Raw genomic sequence first — 18700 nt, forward strand, 5'->3', positions numbered from 1 at the left:
GGGAGAGCAGGTGATATCAGATAAAAAGGCTTTAACTTTCTATGTGACTGTCTTTAATCAGTGCACAGCATGCATGTGCATATAAACACAAATAATTAAAAAATAAGAAATACTAAGACGTACAAAATATATTTATTTATGTAAGTAAAGGTAAATTTAACTGTTTCAATTTGCCAATCATGTTAAAGCATAGAACACTTGAGGTGTCTGACAGTGTTGGGTAGGTTACCTTTGAAATGTAACAGGTTACAGATTACTTATACCCTAATGTAACTATTCTAATTACTAGTAATGTAACTTGATTTCTTTTTGATTACGTTTTTAATCTCTAGAAAGAAGGCACTCCTGCAAGACAAAAAGATGCAAACAACAGAATGAATGTTAAATTCTACAAATAAACCTTTCATAGAAGAGAATATATTTATATGTAATTTGTGATCAGCGATCTCCGTAACCCAGACTGATTGCATTTATTTTGTAATTTCACTACTTGTAACTAGTTACTCCCTGACACCGTTGACTGCATGAAATCTTTTAATAGAGCCAATTAACAAAAGGTGCTATGGCAAATATGTGCACCAAACTAAGCAGTCATTGTTAAAATAAATAAATAAATAAATAATTAAAGATAAATTAAAAAATAAAACATATGTGAGATTATTTGATTAAATCAGCCTCCAAATAAAAGCAGCAACCTTGAAAATAAGTTGTATAATCACCATAGTTATCTTCTAAAGTGAAGTAGCTGAAGAAAATAGTTTGGGGGCATTAAACCCTGTGTGTGTGTGTGTGTGTGTGTGTGTGTGTGTGTGTGTGTGTGTGTGTGTGTGTGTGTGTGTGTGTGTGTGCGCACTGGTGTGTGTGTGAGAAAAAGAAAGTCAGAGAGAGAGAAAATCATCTGTGTGTTTCCCTTCAGGGGTTCCTCCTGTTCTAACAGGTGTCGTGGTAGGGTTCCTCTGGGTTCTTCACCTGCCATAATGAGATATTACTACCTGACAGCTCCCAGCTGGAGGAGCATTGACACGGAATCCACCGTTTAGCACAATTAAATTATCACCCTCCATTGTGATTGTGCCATGCTGTGCAGCAGCCAGGTTTCTGGATACATAATCAACTCGTAACACGGGCTGTATACTGCACACAGTTAGCCTCTTTTTTCCACACACACTCACACTTCGACGCAGAGTGTGCGCGCACATACATGTTGCCTATCCTATTATTTCTGCAGCTTTAAAAACACATAATCAGAAAAAGAGATAGCCACAACTATTTTTCAGTCTGCGATTCAGTAATTGATTTAAGTCTCCTAAACCTCAGTCGACAAAGTAATTACAGATAATGATGTTAAAATATAGTAAATGGTTGGGAAAATACAGATTTTCCAACAAGGTAACCTACAGTACAGTGACTGGAGAGTTGTCTAAATGAATTTGTTTAAATTGTTCCTCCATTATTGTTGACCTTCCCTTGCAAAAAGTCAACTCAATTACGGCGGCACTTCATCCTCACTTCACACTCTCTCCTGATGCCTTCTCTATTAGAAACTGCCACGGTTACCACAGCTAAAATCCACACTCAAATGATAGCCACCCAGAGCAAATTAAGCAAGCCACCTGAAGTGCACACTTTACATATTGAGCAGAGCATTGATAATTACTTTGCAGGGTAAATTATTTGCAATAATATGCTGCTAGAGGAACTGCCTTGTATCTCACTTTAAACACTTGTGCAGCTGCCATGACAGCATGGTTGGTGTCCTTGCCCCCCACGCAAGGCAAAGGCAGATGCAGGTGTGAGAGTGCTTAAGTGTCCCTGTCTGTCTACTCGGAAAGGGTCGATGAGCACTCACACACTGAATCCCTCGTTGCCCCCTCCTCCACCTCCTCCTCCTCCTCCTTCTCCTTCGGTCCCCTGTGCCATTGGCCCTTTTCCTGATCCCAGGACACAAGCTCAGAGCTGGATGGCATAACAGCCTCTCAGTTCCCCAGGACACACACAAGTTCACTCATGCGTATGCTTTCACAAATGAAGGATGGTCATCCAAAAACATTCACTGCTGGCCCTTTTTTCCTGGACTCGCATCATTCTTTAACAGAAATTATCCACTAGACGAAGAGCACACTGGATGTTGTGGTTCAGACACTTAGAGAAACACACACACACACACACACACGCCAGAAGACGACTAACAGTAGCCTGACGACAACTTCAGCAACTCCTTCACCAGACAAACTGTCTCCCTGCCTGAGAGGCTTTAAAAAAGAGCACTGAGACAAGAAAAGCGTCTTGTTGTTTTACCTCTCTTTCTTTCTTTTACTTTCTCTTTTTCAGTGGGCCTGCTGGGGGATGGAGTTCCCAAAGAGCCCTCTGTTGCTGCTGCTGCTGCACTTAAGCAAACCTCACAGCGAGTCAAGCCATCAACCAACACAACCCTATTTGCTGAGCAACAGTGGAGCTTTGTGGCTTGCCTCATAGTTGACAGTAAGTTATGAGCCCTTTGTGAGCAGGAGAAGGAAAACAGAGATCGGAATTTGGCAGGAACATAATAATACAGAAATCTCCTGTTCATGGAACCTGAAATTTTCATGGAAACAATCGAGCATTGTTGAAGGAAAGAAAAGCAACGGTGACAGATGAAATATAGAGTGGGGCCCCCTTTTTGTTAAACAGTAAACAAAGCGCTATTCAGGCCAGGTCCATTCTGTCATTTATAAAGATAACTTCTTCTGTGCGCTGGAGAGTTTGCAGCAAATGGCTGCACTTCAACAAATCGAGTGTAACATCTCTCACAGTCGCCAGAGAAGTGAGTTGAGGAGCTGGCTGGGGGGTGCCAAACACAAGTGAAGGGACGCATCCCAAGTTACCAAAGAGATGCACAATACATCTATAGGGAGCATAGAAATCTCAAAAAGGACGGGAAGTTAGAAAGGAGAAAGCAAGGCCTTTGAGAAAAAAAACAGACTTTTGGCCAAATACTCAAGGACAATAGCTAATTATGAAGGAGAAATTTTGCAGGGAGCAGTAAAAGCATGGGCCGTGAATGGTTTATGAAAGTAGGAGGGGGGTTTATTGTACTGTATGGCGGGGGAACTATGGGCCTCAGTCTTTGGTCTTGCCATCATGAGGTCATCATTGGCAACTTAAGTGCCCAGCAGAGCTGGGGTTGGTACAACTGCCGTTGGTTTTGGACATCTGGAATGTCGACACACAGTGGCCCACTTTCTCCGTCACTATCAACGTTTCTTTTTTTCTCCTGATGTAGAATGCTTCACAAGTCCTGGTCACCAAATTGGCAAATTTGAAATGTCTACAGAAAAGAAAAGCAATTTTGTTCTCTTTCATTTTCAACTCATAAAAAAGATTTCTGTAGCTAGGGGAAAAAATGAGGAAGTTACCTTCAACACGGTTGTAATTAAGCTGCTGTATTCTTATTCTAGGGGCTGTGAGGACAACAGCTCATTAGCTACAGTGAGACCCACCTCTAATTCTTAAGGTTTTTTTTTCCTTTTCTGCTATTCTTTTTTTCTTTCTGAATAAATTAATGGTATTCATTGAGCGCTCTCACACAAGGGAAGGCACACAAATGTGTCTCCCCTTGTGACAACTGGACTTCTTTTCCCTCTTTGTCTTTGGGCCCTTGTGTGTTTTTTTTTAAGGACTGTGAGAAGAAGGGCTGGGATAGAACCGGGGAAGGGGGGGAGAGAGTAGCCACGTTTCATGTGACACGTCAATTGGAAAATCAAAACAGGGGTAGTTCATTTGCTCCACCCAGATGAGGCCATCTAGTAGAGCCATGATGAATAGGGGTCAGGCAAGCCACACCTCAAAGATTTATGATTAAGGCTTATTATGTTGGGAAACTGACATTGATTGCTGATTTAAACCACTGAAACCAATTAATTTGCCAGTGCTGAATAGAAAGCATGGTCAACAGTGTGTGTCATTCTGACAGGTTCAACAGGAAGAAGCCGAGCAAAAGTGAAGGTCTAAATGAATGGCTGGCACTGGGCCCTGTTTGGATGTGGTTAAAAGTTACCATGAGTGATTGACAGCTGATACAAAAAACGAGAGAAAAAATGAGATCTGAGGAGCAAAAGCAGAAACCCCAGCCACTGATCTGAGTAATTGCCCAAAAATTTGGTTCACAGAAGACATGTACAAGCTGCTGTTTTAGCAATGCTAAGATGGTTTCATTCATGGGCTGGCACTGAGAAAACCTGAGTAAATGAATGTGAAACATAGCCCTAATAAAATCAGAGAGCTGACAGACATGGTTGAACAGAAAAATGTGCTGTATTTCCAGTCCGGGGAAGCGGGCACTGTAGTGGATTAGATGCTGACTAAAACTCAAAATGCTTTAGCAGTAACCATGCATCTGACCCTTATACTGTGCTTCTGCTTTTCTCTGCATTTGTTCAAAACGATGCACAAAAAGAAGCCGGAGCTGCAAGTAATATACCCACCACAGTCTATTACCCAAGTGATTTTTGTGCTGTGTTCACACAACAAACACCACATTACATTGGGTTGCATGTTATGTTTCTCTGTGGTCGCCGGGGAAGCTTGTTTTGTTTACTAATACCTTTTCCTCTGTGTTAGTTTCTCCTTTATTCTTTCGCTGGCTCGCACAGAGGACACATGCATCATGACAGTGCTTCAAAATGAAATCATTAACTAAATTGCTTTCTTAAAAAGCCACAAGTGTGCGGCAGGATTTGTGTGTGTGTTTGGCTGCGGGCCACGGGCCTCTGGTTCCCAGGCAGCCTCTGCCCCGGCTCTGTTGTGGTTCCCTGCCACCACACTCATTATGCTCAGCCTCAGCACAGCACGGTGCAGGGCTGCGGCTCGCCTTGCCTCACTCACTGGGCTAGTAGGAAATAATCTGGTAATCTCAAACTACTCCTCCATTTCAACTGGGGCCCCATTCACACAAAGAGAGCCTTTGTCCTGAGACATTTATGACCACCCTTTGAATCTCAATCAGGGAATCAATCAAAAACACATTAAACAAATATGGTTTTATATTTGATGTTGAAAGCTTAAAGGAAACTTTCTGTAGAGCTGACCTAAGATTTTATACGCCAGTGGTATCAAACAACAATCCCTGCTGTGCCTTCTCAGAATGCTCACAAACTTAAATAACGATGGAAAATATCCATATGAGCTCGTCAGAAAATTAATGAAAAACAACTGTGAAATTTACACATCAAGAAAATGCACACATAAGTCTTATGTAACAAAAATAAAACTTTTTGGTAGCGATCAATCTGCCTGTGATAGATTTCAATAAACAAAGCAAGCAGAATGGAAGGCAAATAGGGAGTGAAGGCCACACAAATATTTGATAAGAAGATAGGGACTGTAACTGAGCTGTATGACAGGGTAGCTGAAGACCCCACCTACTTACACACACCCACACACACACACCTAACCCTCAACCCTGACTGTCTATCTGCTCTGCGCTGAGCTGAAGGTAGCAGATGTGTCTTTCACAGCCTGTAGAGTGTGTAACCAATCTGCAAACAATAGCTGGAACTTGACAAAGGTCGTTGCACTTGCAGCACACTCTTTACAGTAAAGGGCAGTCAGATCCCACTGGCCACTTAGGTAAACCATACCCTTTAGGTTTTTTTTTACTTTACAGACCAGGGAACAGGAGTTTATCATTCAACACAAGCCGTAAATTGTGTCTCCACTATAATGCTATTTGAGCTCCGGCGTAAGCCCTTTAACAAAGTTTAAGTCACCTTTTTGACCTCATGTTAAGCTAACAGTTGGTGTAAACACGTTCAATCCTATTAACGTATTAATATACATGGGACGGGTAAAGTGCCACAGTGCCGTGTGCTCAAATCCTGCTCTGAGTCTTAATTACAACAGACAGCCATGACAGTGAGAAAGATCCAGCATCAGCCATGCTCTCTAATACCTGCCACTGTGACTGCAGGATGTGGGGCAACAAAAGATTTTCAGAACATGCCAGATTAGTGCGGCCTTTGTTTTAATACTGTTTCAAGCTAATTTAATGATTTTCAGTTCAGTGGCTACAAAGATATTTAAAGGTGAAATTAAAAAACTGTACATGAGGGACACGTACGGCTGAAGTCACAATGTGGGAAAGATTTTCTTACCAAGAAGTGGTGTCAGGTGTGTGTAGCCAAGGTGAACTGGTCCCATCGTGATAGGGATGTAAAAAGGGCATCAAATTACATCATATCCAAAAGTGACACAGGGTGAAAAATAAAGGTGACTGTTCATCATCAGCAAGTTACAGCACATGTAATGTAGAGTCTTAAATAGACTAGCAGGGAACCAGTAATGGCCAATCATAGGAGAGATGGTTGCAGACAGAATGTGTTTTGCATGAATTAATCAACTAGTTGGGTGTGGTCAAAAAGGCCCCTTTTCTATATAAATGCTGTCATGCACATCATCATATCTGTAGACGCTGTGCATATATGCGTGGGTGCAAAATATATGGCATGATATACCAGCAATATTATAAAACTTGACTCAAAGTGGCAAGTGAGACAAAAAATGCAGACAGAGTGGAAAGGACAGAAATACGCATGCACAAGATTGAAAGCACAAAGGAGAGCTTCAGTATCTTTTCTGCTGCTAGGTAAAAGGGTGGTCTATCACTCACGTCCCCCATGTCTCCTCTCTTGCTTCACATTTTGATATTTGCATTATCTCTCAGTTTAAAGCAAAGTATTGTGTGTCTTTGTCCTCTGGGGCCACACATTAGACGGCCACCAGTCTGCGCCTTGAGAGCATTTCCACCGTGTGAAGTATGTGTCAACATATTAAACAAATCTTAAAATATAAACCTCTCTCCATCAGTTAAATAGGTCACAATGTAATTAATCTACATTTGATTTGCTTATTACATGCCTGTCTGAGATTGTGTTGTGCAGAGTTTGTGCAGTCTATAAACCCTCCTCCTCTCTGGTGTCAGCAGGGCAGCCGTCCAGCATCAGCCTGGCATATCAGCTATAAATGGCAGCTACATCACTACAAGCTCGGGGCTAAAAATACAGGACCCGGTTTCTTCCGTTTCCCTGTATTCTCAATTGTGTGTGTGAAACTTTAGCTGAGCAACCCTGTAAGACCGGCTTTATGTGGAAAAAAAAAGAGTATTGCTTTTGGACCTGTTGAAGAGCGAGTAACAAATCCCCAGTATTTTGACAGCAAAATACAAAAAATTATAGCATGAGAGACCTTTTCCTCTTTGCTTGTGTGCCAGGTTTTAAGAAAGCTCTCTAAAAGCTATCAAAAGTTTCAAAATTTCCCACAACCCCCTCCTGTGGGTGTGCCTGTAAAGTGCTTCACTCCCCTCTCTCGAAAAGCTCTAAGGGATTGCATCATGGGACGGGGTGTAAAACGATGGTAGCAACATACTGTAACATGGGGGAAATACCTCATGTTGGTTGATTCATAAACACCTTGTGCACTGGCTGGCTGGCCTCTCAGACTGGTCTGTGGTGTGCTGGTTGTAATGGTAGATCTGACTGTGCCCAGTGCCAAGTCCCTACACTGGCCTGAGTGCTGTTGAGGAGCACGCACACGCACACGCACACTAACACACACACACACAGAGTCACACAGATTATAGCGTGGCTCTGTTTTAATTGAGTCTCAGCCTTTGTGGTGTCTGTTATCTCTGACTAATAGCATACATTGGCCCTCTCTCATTATCAGAGTGGGTCTTTATCAGAGACCCTTGTTTGATACAGTTAGAGTTGATGCATTATGAACCGCACACCAAGAGTCAGCAGCGATCTGCATATTCAATAACTTCCGTAATTATATGCGCAATTCATCAGATGGGATGTGATTGCAGGGGAAGTGGGATAGAGTGGAATAGAGAGGAGCAGAGAGGTCTGATTCCTGGAGGACTAAAGTCTAATCACAAAACTAACATGATAATTGAAATCTAAATTGAAAGGCTTAGCTCTCTGGGAGAGTATGTCAGACGTGGAGTGTAGAGGCGCTAGTGAGAGTGAAATAGAGGGAGAGAAAGAGTGGCAGGAAAAATAAGATTTAAACTGTGCGTGTAATACACAAGCCGCTAACAATACACACATTAAAAAGACAAAGAAAATAGGAGTGCTTTACACCAGAAGTATAACACGCTCCAAGAAATGTCTCTGTATTCTGGTAAGGAGGTAAAACTTGTTGGAAGAGAGGGAGCTTTGAGCAGCATGCTGGGAGGCTGTGTGGAACACTTACAAAACAAACACGAGATCTGAACATATTTTTAAATATTTCAGTCACTTTTATGCACATGTCCAAATCCTCATGAAACTAACCACATAGTTTACAGTCATTGATAGCTCGTTATTTTAGTTGTGTTGCCATTACACAGGAGTTTGCTGCGAGGGTCCAAGAACTGAGTTGTAAAGCCCTCTGAGGCAAATTGTGATTTTTGATGCTGGGCTTTAAAAATAAAATTGAATTAAATCACTGTCAACACCCATTTCCCAAAAAAATGCTACAGTATACTGTAATTTAAACCACTAGCATACTGTTTAGGGTCTCTGTGCTGTTGGCTACCGTGACATGTAATCACGTTTTGAAGCCTCAAGTTGAGCATTTCTGACATCGCCATCTTGGTTTATTTTGGAGCCAGAAGTGACCATATTTGGACGAGAGGGTGTAGCTATGAAGCAAGGGGTGGATCTGACTCATAGACCAGAGCAACGCCTCGCAGACAGCCTGTCACTAAGCCTCATTTCCCATAAATATGCATAACTTTACAAGATTTTTGAGACATTTTCATACATGTGTAATAAAACCATAGACCCAGAGCTGCGGTTGGAAATATTTGGTGTGGCCCAAAGAGATCTGGGTCTCTACCGAGCCCAGACCCATGCTTTAGCCTTTTCAGTAAGACATCTCATTCTGTACAACTGGAAGTCTAACCTGCCCCCTCTGTTTGGCCAACTGGTCAATGATGTCATGGATTTATATAAAGTATGGCAACCATTCCTGGACTATTGTAATAATGTCTTGCTGGGTCTATTCTGTTGCTGTTAATTCACTTGCAATACCTGAGTATTATCATCAGTCTATCTTGACTCTATATTTTGTCTAGCGATGTGTATTAAGTGTATGTAGTGGTGTTTATTTGTTTGTCTGTGCAGGCCAGTCTTGGGGAGGGGCGGGGTGCGTTTGGATGTTGTGGGTTCAGAGTGTATATGCTCCATGTTTCTTGTTTGCTGCATCTTCTAAAAACACAATAAATATAATTGAATAATGATAATAATATGCGTAACTTTAAGCCTTAAAAAACTGTAAACGGGTGAGTTATATAAAAATTCATCTCCCGTGGAGTTGTCATGCATGTTGACACTGGTTATAGACACCAAAATGTTTTTTGTACCAAGCTGTAAACATGTTTATGTCAACTGTTAAGTTGAGCATTTTAACACTGGTGTCTATGGGGATTGACTGGTTTCTGGAGCCAGCCTCAAGTGGCCATTCAAGGAACTGCAGCTTCTGGCACTTTGCATTGGCTTCATTTTTCAGCCTTGAAGGTTGCCGCTTGGCTGTTGCTTTAAATGTACCAGCCCACAATGCATTGCTAACCACAGTACAAACCCATATTACATAAACACAGCAAGAAAATTGGCTGTACAATGTATTTCTGAAACAAAATAAGCACATTGGTTTTTAAAAGTCATATTTTTGTAACACTTCATTAACAACTAGGGCCAAGTATGGAAAAATTAGGGAAATGTATACATATTGTTTTCCTCAACACACTCACAGCCTGGTCCTGGAGAGAGTGCGTCAGAGGGCAGTTCAGTAATGACACAATATTCCACACTGTCACCATCATCCCTCTTTGCCTAAGTAGGATGGGCTACGCTGCCTTTAAAGTCCTTTTTCAAGAGGTGACTGAAATAATTACTTAACAGCAATTGTGTGAATAGGGACATGTTGTGCACTGCGTTGAACAGAATGGTCCTCAGCATACATGAGAGTCATTTATCCTTTTACACTGTTGCTACGTCACCAAATACAGAAATACACATGCAAAAAAAAAATTGGAGGTTTTATATTCCCAAGCACCTTCAGTGCAGTTACACATAATCAGACAAATCATTTTCTTCCCAGGTGCATCTAATCAAAGGAAGTATTTTAACGGGGCATTGCACTGAAGTAAAGCTGTCCTCCATTTCACCTCAAAGGCTTCACTTCTCCTGTTTTACTCATTGTGAACGCGACCCAAAGGAAGAACTGCAGGAGAGGGACGGTGCAGAAAAGTCCTCTGTCCCATTCTCCTGTCCTCCCCCTTTCCTCCGCTGTCCCGCCCGACTACAGGATTCATATTCATCCCTCAATAACGTTTAATTAGTAATGCCAAATTCATTAACCTGTACTGCTGTTATGCTGGCCTCAGCCATAAATTAGCTTAATGTGAGCAGACGTATTGCAGCTGTAATAAGGGACATAAAACTCAAAGAGAAACACATACTGTTCCTCCATAGTCATGGATCATTATAAGTCAGCAGTGTTTTAGAGCGGGAGCAATCCTTTTCGGAGTCGCAGCTCTTTAGCAGCTCTTAACTGTAAGCCCATCAAACACTTTTATTTTTTAGTAATGCTTAAGAAAATTGTTTGAATGCCGGTTGAAATAAAAAGAATATTATAGAAATTTAGTCACGATGACCAGTCTTTTCACCACCACTTCTCATCTCAAGATTTTCAATGCTTTAACTAAAATACATATAATATCTTTGAGTGTTCAATGATAGTTGAAAAGAAGCTAAAAAATGCTGCATTGGTTAAATACTGAGGTGTTTTTAAGATTCATGGAACAGTTTGTGTTGTTTCCAGCTGAGCTGAGGTGCCAGGAACCAGTGCAGATTTGGTTGTATCAGTGAAAAGAGATGCAAGAGACAATTCCAACAGCTTCTGACAGCTCCGTCTAATTGGCCCAACTCTTTGGCATCTTGTTTGTGTTTATTTAATCAGCTGCGGGAATGTGTACATTTTGGCTGTGGGGCATATTACCCTCTTTATCACGAGGAGACATATAACTTGCAGCCTTTTCTGTCAATCTTGTTTTCTTTTGAAATATCTGAAATGGACAAACTTGAGGTTTTGTCTGTCGGGCAGACAAACGGATTCGGGAAACAACACACCATTGTAGGAACCTGAGACGACCTTCACTGTCCTAGGATTACACGTTGACCTTTCTGCTCCTCTATCCCCCAGTGATCTCGCCTAACAACTCGCACCAAAGAGCCTATTAGGCCTGGATCCCACTTTGTTGTTAAAAAGGGTCTTGTCCTTTCAGAACACTCACTTCCTCGCTTTCTGTTTTTTCAAGCATAGGTGGTGGAGGAACACAAGTTCATTGTTCCCTCGCAGATGGAAGTTGGAGTTACCAGGGTAACAGCTCTAATCCTCCTTTTTTACCACTTTTTTCATATTAACAGCCTATCGAGTGCTACCTTTAAAGTCACAGGCAAGAGCACTCGCTCACTTTTAATTAGCTATGATTCTGTTTGCCAGGAGACAGCATGATGAGCTAATCGAAATTTACGAAATAATGACGTACTGCAGGCGGCTACTTTTTTCTCCTGAGGCCTGCTCCAAGAATAACAATAATGAGGCCATTATCGAGGACTGCACTTTAAAACGCTGCCCTGCCACCAAAACAGAGGACGTAATTGTTCTGGTGTTTTCCATACAATCAACAACCCATTGTTGATGACTTGAGAACTAAGGGAGCAAAGAATGGGTGCCATAATGATTGGTCTGTGCTGCCATGAAGATCCTGTACAAAGTGTCCACTGAGGAAGGACCTCGATAGACTACTGATTTGCTTGTAAGGGCTTTGGATGAAGACAACTGTCTGGCTTTGTAAAAAAAAAAAAAAAAAAGAAAAAAAAGTCCTTTCTGCTTTTTGTCTGTTTTGCCGCTCAAATAGCCCCCAAGCCGCATTAGACAAGAACCATTCATATGGTGAAAGGCTGGGAGTCACACAGACTCATGTGAAGGGGCCACATAGTTGCTGGAGAGAATGGCCATTTATATAACCTCCCGCCATTACAGAAAAAATATAACTGATCTGTAGCAGAAGATAATAAAAAGTGTGTTTGTTATCTACAAGAAGACGACAAGGTGTCCACTGAATAATAACGTATTAACATTTGCTTCTCTGCCTACATTTAAAAAGTCAATTTAGTTCACCAGTCATGTACATCAACTGAGCTTTATCTAACATGTCAAGATGACTCAATTAGATAATTGCATATCTCTGCTCCAAAACTAACTGCATTACAAATGCAGCCTGGCCATTAAAATATCCCAGAGAGCAGATTATGATAAATAGGGGCTGAAAATGAAATATTTTGTCAAAAAGGTCCACGTCTAAACTTACTGGGTGAGAGCTCAGCGGGTTTGTACAAACACGGCGCTGCACCTATTAGCTGTGCTCTATTGTAAAGGAGTGAGAGAGACAGAGCTCGAGGGCAGGAGGAATGCTAAGTGGGCCCCTTAGCCTAGTCAACCTTCAGTGGGTTTCATTTATCTTCATCTTGTTAGACTAAATTAATTAACAATCTCAATGTTACACACTTTCTCCTTTCATTACATCAAATAATGGCAGAAATGTAGGGGGAGGTCCTGCCCACTGGGAGCAGAGAGACTGAAGACATATCTCTCTCTCTCTCTCTCTCTCTCTCTCTCTCTCTCTCTCTCTCTCTCTCTCTCTCTCTGTTCACAACTCTGTTCTGTCTCTCTTCCTTCCCCTTTCTCTCTCACTCTCACTCAGTCTCTTTGACTACACAAACAAAAACCTGTTAAACGTCTTCCATAAACATATGAAAAATTGATCTAAAATGAAAACACATCTTCTCAACAAAGAGCTGCGAGGCTCACAATGACACGAATGCACAAATAGTTGTTTATTAAAGCCACTGTGCGCATTGTATACTGTAGTTAGGAGAACTTTTTGCATTACTTTTAGAAATGTTGGGAATTTTAAACAGACTGCCCTTATTACGAGACAGTACAAAGGCTTCAACTTGCACATAAAATATGGAGCTCAGATCTGAGGAGCTTGATGTGTTTTTCACGATGGCCGTGTATCATGTAGTGTTTTTACAACCATTATAACTCGCTGTATGCATGACTCAAAACCAAACTTGTGACTCATTACAATAATGAAAGGCTCTTCCGGTGTGCTACTGAGATATGACATGCAGTATAAAGAGTCAATAACATCTGCACATTGGGGCAGAAATGTATGAGCATGTTCATAAAGCTCCCTTTGACCTAATTCAGTTGCTTGGGAAAAAGATACTGGGATTCTTCACTGGAGGAATGTCTTAACTGCCACATCCATCCACCCATGTTTCTATCCTTTTCTCCCCTTTCACCCCTACCCCCACCCCGCCGCCCACTCCAGGACACAAGTCTTATCTAAGCAAAAGGGCTAACCCTGAAGCAAAGCCTGCCTTTAATCTTGGCCTGATTGTTGAGGCCTCCAATCTCCAGCCAGTGTGCGTGATATCTTTCTACTGGCGCTTCTCCTTTAATTAAAACAGACATTGACAGAAGGATGTGGATTAGCGGTGCAATAATGTGTTTACTTAGAATAATCACAATGTTTCCTCGCAGCTACGAGAACAAAAGGAAATTGTTCCAAATAGCCGAGGTCTAAGGTCATTTTCCGTGTTTTTTTCTTTTGTAGTCGTGAGTCTGGATGCGGAAATATTCTCGCCAAATTTGAGATATGCTTCTGTCAAAGCTGCTCCAGTGCAACATACAGTGTACAGTGCGTCTTTAGTGCAGCTAGTTATCCACCAAACTGGTTTCAACAGGTGCTGAGAGATAAACGCTGCCATCCACTTTGTACCATTACAAAAAAAGCGGAAATGAGCATAGGCAGTGCGCTCTCAAAAATTTAACATGCTGTATGCCTGAATAACTTCTGTCAAACCATAACAGATATACCATACCAAATAAATGGGTGCCAAGCCATGAAAGATAAAACAGATACATTTCTGCATTACATATTTTATTTGTTTACTGCAGCACATATATCAAGTATTTATGGATTTATACTAAATATATGTAATTTACATGTAAGTGATAAATGTCTCTTTCACTTTGTTGAATGAAATAAAATAAACTGTCTTAGTTAACAGCCATAGATGCATATTTTGTAAGTATGATTCTGCAGGATTTACTGCACAATTTAGCCCAACTTGCTTTTTTCTTAAGCTTATAAACGTGGGCCTCAATCTTATTTTGTATATGATTTTAAATGATTGAATTCTACAGATAAATAACATAAATTTAAATGCATGAGAGATTTTTCTATTGAATCCCTAAAGGACATTTTGACTAGCGAGGGTAATGGTATCAAATTGTCCTTTCTTTTTAAAATGCCCCCAACAGTTCTGAGGGAGAAAAAAAATGCTGTTAATTTAATCAAATAAGTGACCTTTTGAAAAAGAAATCAAAGAGGATTCATTAGCTTTAGTAAAGTTTGGCTGACAGCAGCTTTGAAAGGCAGATGCTGCTGCTGTGGCTTCTAATGAGCCAACCCTAATTAGGGAGCAACACTGGAGCCTAGAGAAGGTGGTTGACTAGGAAAGGAGCCAATGGTAAATACACTCTCTTATTTACTTCCTCTGTGTGTAATGACAGCACAAATTTTTAATTAGAATCACAGGAAGGGTAAAGACAAAAAATGTAAATCTTTATGGTAGGTTGAATACAAACACGGAACACAACAGGAAACAACAGCACATCACAAAACAGATATGCCAGCGACTGCCTCGCCCCAACATCCCTGATTAGGGTGGTTTGGTAAGGGAGGGCAGATGGGGAGAGGGGTCAGACAAAAGCATGCAGTGTAAAGACACAGAAAGCCTGATCTGCAGGTCTTTTAAGCTGTGAAAGGGAGAAGAGGGAGAAAAAAAGGAGGGGCTGGGTATGGGGACAGCTCATCTACATGTGTCCCTTAAGTTGTTGATGTGTGCTTTCAGTCTGACTGGAGGCTATCAGGGTGAGCATGCCAGTCAGCCACACACTACATGAACACAATCATAACACAGAGCTTGGGTAAATAAGTTAGAATCCATGTTTGACATTGTTCAAATATACAGACACATGCGCACACACAAACATGTGCACGCACACACAGTACAAAGTCTAAAGCTAACAATGTGTCAGAAAGCATAACCCCCTGTTAGCCCGCTACCACCCCTGCCCGACCTATGATCCTGAATGGCAACAACGGAAATGAAACTAACCTCAGTAAAAAGCTGCTACGAAGAAAGCCCTCCATGTCAGCGTGTGGGGTTCTGGCAGGAGAAATCACAGAGAACCATTTTCACTATGAAACGAGTGATAATCAAGAAGAAGAACAAGAGAGGGGAGGAAGGGGGGGAAGAAAGAAAGAGGAAAAGAAAGAAAGAAAAACACATAGAGCATACATCTTCCTCCTATAATAAGGCATGTCTTTAATTAAAGCAGAAATATGGCTACGAACCCATCCTCTCTTTTTATGAACTGACATCATTAATTATACCTCTTTCCATCGAGGGAGTGGATTTGCATACAACATCGGTTTGCACTGAGAGCCTGATGATATGTTTGCATCAAATAAACTCTGCCTACTGATCTCTATACAGGCTTTTTCCACGGCTGTGTGCAGATATATACATGTACATCCAGCACTGTAACCGCAGATCCCAGAGCAGCCCCAGTCTGTTCAGAGCAGCTAACGGTGGTCCAGCTGCAGCCCATGTGTGGCGTAGGGTGCTGTGGCTTCTGGGAGCCCGGCCGCAAGGGACCCAAGCTGGGACTTACAGCGTCAATGAGGCAAAAGGATGTGGTCATGATGTCACCACTTGTAGGGGTCGTTCAGAAGCCTTACCCACAAAATACTGGAGACACATGGCTAAAAATGACTTACAACAGGTTTCCATTAGCCTATGTTATTGGTCTGTATAATATACACTTTTATTGTGTTAAAGATCGGTTGGAAATTGATTAGGACTTCCATGTGCTTTTTTCGCGTGGTAGAAATGAGCAGCGATTCCAGGGAGCAGATTTGTGAGTGGAACTTTTGTCAGTGGTTGAAACTTAAATGTCTCTCAGATCTCACAACCAGCCTTATAAAGATGCTCAGCCACTGAAACATGGCAAGGATAGCTTGCAGAAATATTTTCTACATTATAACATGTCATTTCATTTCAGCATTTCATCACTCCACCTTCCTTTTATTCAGTTTCATAACTGAAGAATTTAAAAGCTCTAAAGCCTGCAGATCGAAATTCCTACTGTTAAAATCAATACTTTCTAACACCATGGAAAGAAAAATAACATTTTCTGAACTTATAGCTCACGGTCATGTACTTTATCATGAAACGCAACAGCAAATGACATCTCAGCCCTTAAACACCTTAAGTTTTAGTGTAATTTGGCATTTTCTCCTCTTGCTCTCGAGGCTTATGAGACAAAGCCTCTGAGAGAATGGAAAGAATGAGCCGGGCCCAAGGACACTGTGCCTTTCAGTCTGGCCAGCACTTAGCGAGGCAATGGATCCACAAGGCCCAGAGGGCTCAGCCGAGACTTTTCTCACAATAAGGTGTCTGGGGAGGCGGGAGTGGCATAGCTAGGGGCGCTGCAGCTCTGCTCTTTTCTCCACTCAGCTGGCCCAGCGCACATAATACCATCACCACGCCACAGCACACCGAGCCAGTGACAACGTGAGAAAACAACCGTCAAACAGTGCAGAGCAGATCAAGCGTGTCTCCTCACTTCTCTGAGTGCAAAAAGCACACAGACTCTGAGGCAGGCGCACACAGACTAAAACAATTACCAACACAAATGTGAATTTGCGTTGGTATTACAGTACATGAAAAAAAAATTCTAGTGCAAATTTACATGCTGCAAAACAGAAATCAGGAAGAGAAACGTTATTTGTTGCAGAAGCTCAACAAAGTGACAGCATGAACATAGCACCTTTTTTTTATTGTCAAAATGTGTGTTTGTTTACTTTACTGGCACCTGAATCCCTCTGCAGACTTGCTACAACAGTTAAGTAGCAGCAGAGAAAATGAAATAGATTAGGCTCTGCTCAGTTTCTATCTTTATCTTTGGTCTTACTCCATAACCCTTGTTCTTTCACTCTCTGTGTGCATGTGTTTCCTCAGCTGTGCCTGCTGTCTGCAGTCCCATTGTGGTCAGAAACAACTGAACTTAGCCTATGGAAGCAAAGGTGCGGTTTGGAGAGCAAATGACCAAACTCAGGAAAAAGTGACTGAGCCACATTGTATTTGCTCCTCTCCGAACACAAAAAAACAAGAATGACTTTAAATTAAGGCTCGGCCGCAATTCAAGGGCAGGCTTTTTGGTGAAGGAGAGGCAGGGAGGATAGACATCACTAAGTTGGCCTGGACCAGTCTGAGCAGCACAGCAGCCCTTTCGAAGAATGAGCCTCTGCCAAAAGCTGCCTCTGCCTAACCAAGTCTCCCACCATCTGCAACAAATGTGCTCTATTAAAGCAGTACCATATGGACAACAAGCTAGCTATTAACACGGCTTCAGCACATCCCCTTAACCTAGCCCAGATTTCAAACTTCCAGTCAAATTGACTGCTGATTTAATGCACCGCCAGCAGCCATGTGGGTCTTGGCACAAGACGGCACTCTCAGCCTTCAGTCATTAACAGGCTCACGTAGTGCGGGGCGCACAGCGAGACACAGAAGTTAGCTACACAGATCCTACCAGTAACTACATCCCAGGTTACTTGTTATATCCCTTAACAGAACCCATATGAGAAAACGTAGCAATATCCTAAGAGGAGGATATGGAGAGCAAGCGTCTGCGCTGATCCAGCAACTCCAACCTTCTTCAGACAAGTAAACCAGGGCTCAAAACACTCTTTTGTGCGGAGTGGAAACAAGCTTATGAAGCAGATCTACCCACAGAGTGGCAGCCTAACTGGTGGCTTATGTCTCAGTTCTTCCACAGTGATGGAGAGTGCATTTGCTCCTCTGCATGGATCCAAAATGGCAGTGATTAACCCTGGGGAGGGGGGGGGGGCACTTTAATCCCTGTGGGCCGGGCGGCCATGTTGACGCCTCTCCCCTCTCTCTGAGTCATGGGGAGACCCACCCACTGTTCACAAAGCCATGCTCTCTTCTCCTCCACCATGACGCCACGGCTATGAGCCCTCTGCTCTACGACCCATAGACAACACACATCCACACACACACCAAATCAATTACAGTTCTATGGTTTTAACCCGGCTCCAAAGTTCAGTAAATTTTGTTTGTTTATCTTTTCTCCTCCTGTCTCAGCTGCTCAGATACTGTACATAATTAGAGTGGAAACACATTTCTCCTCTCAGAAACCTGAATGTATACAGAGCTGTGGATTTACAGGGACTAAGTCTTGGCAAAAGTCAGCTTGTTTTTATTTTATATTTCGATTTTAACTGTGTTAATTATTAACCAATTTTGCTCCCCCCCCTAATAACAGTGTCTGCCTGTACAGACCATCACGGAAGGACAGTTTTTTGAACAGATAATTGTGAATTTATTTGCAGATTTAAAGTCAAAAGCAAGCCTGTTTTGAAACGATATTATTTTTATTAAGGACTCTTAAAAAAAATAAAAACATTTCCCTTGCTAATAAAACACATTTATATCGTTTATGCTTT

The 18700-nt window shown here is 41.9% G+C and overlaps 1 protein-coding gene across 8 annotated transcripts in view; it reads right to left on the minus strand.

Moving 5' to 3' along the window:
• sox6 (SRY-box transcription factor 6) overlaps positions 1–18700 on the minus strand; it is a 150425-nt gene that overhangs the window by 103928 nt on the left and 27797 nt on the right. For 6 of the 8 annotated variants that reach the window (XM_049561336.1, XM_049561383.1, XM_049561354.1 and 3 more), the window contains exon 3: positions 15282–15332. The exons of the other annotated variants lie outside the window; for them this stretch is intronic. In XM_049561336.1, the coding sequence (XP_049417293.1) occupies positions 15282–15316 (35 nt within the window). In that variant the 5' untranslated portion in view covers positions 15317–15332. The remainder of the gene's footprint in view (positions 1–15281; positions 15333–18700) is intronic. 8 annotated transcript variants of the gene reach the window in all.

The sequence above is a fragment of the Epinephelus fuscoguttatus genome, linkage group LG2 (assembly GCF_011397635.1).
Source record: "Epinephelus fuscoguttatus linkage group LG2, E.fuscoguttatus.final_Chr_v1".
In the NCBI taxonomy this organism is placed as follows: domain Eukaryota; kingdom Metazoa; phylum Chordata; class Actinopteri; order Perciformes; family Serranidae; genus Epinephelus; species Epinephelus fuscoguttatus.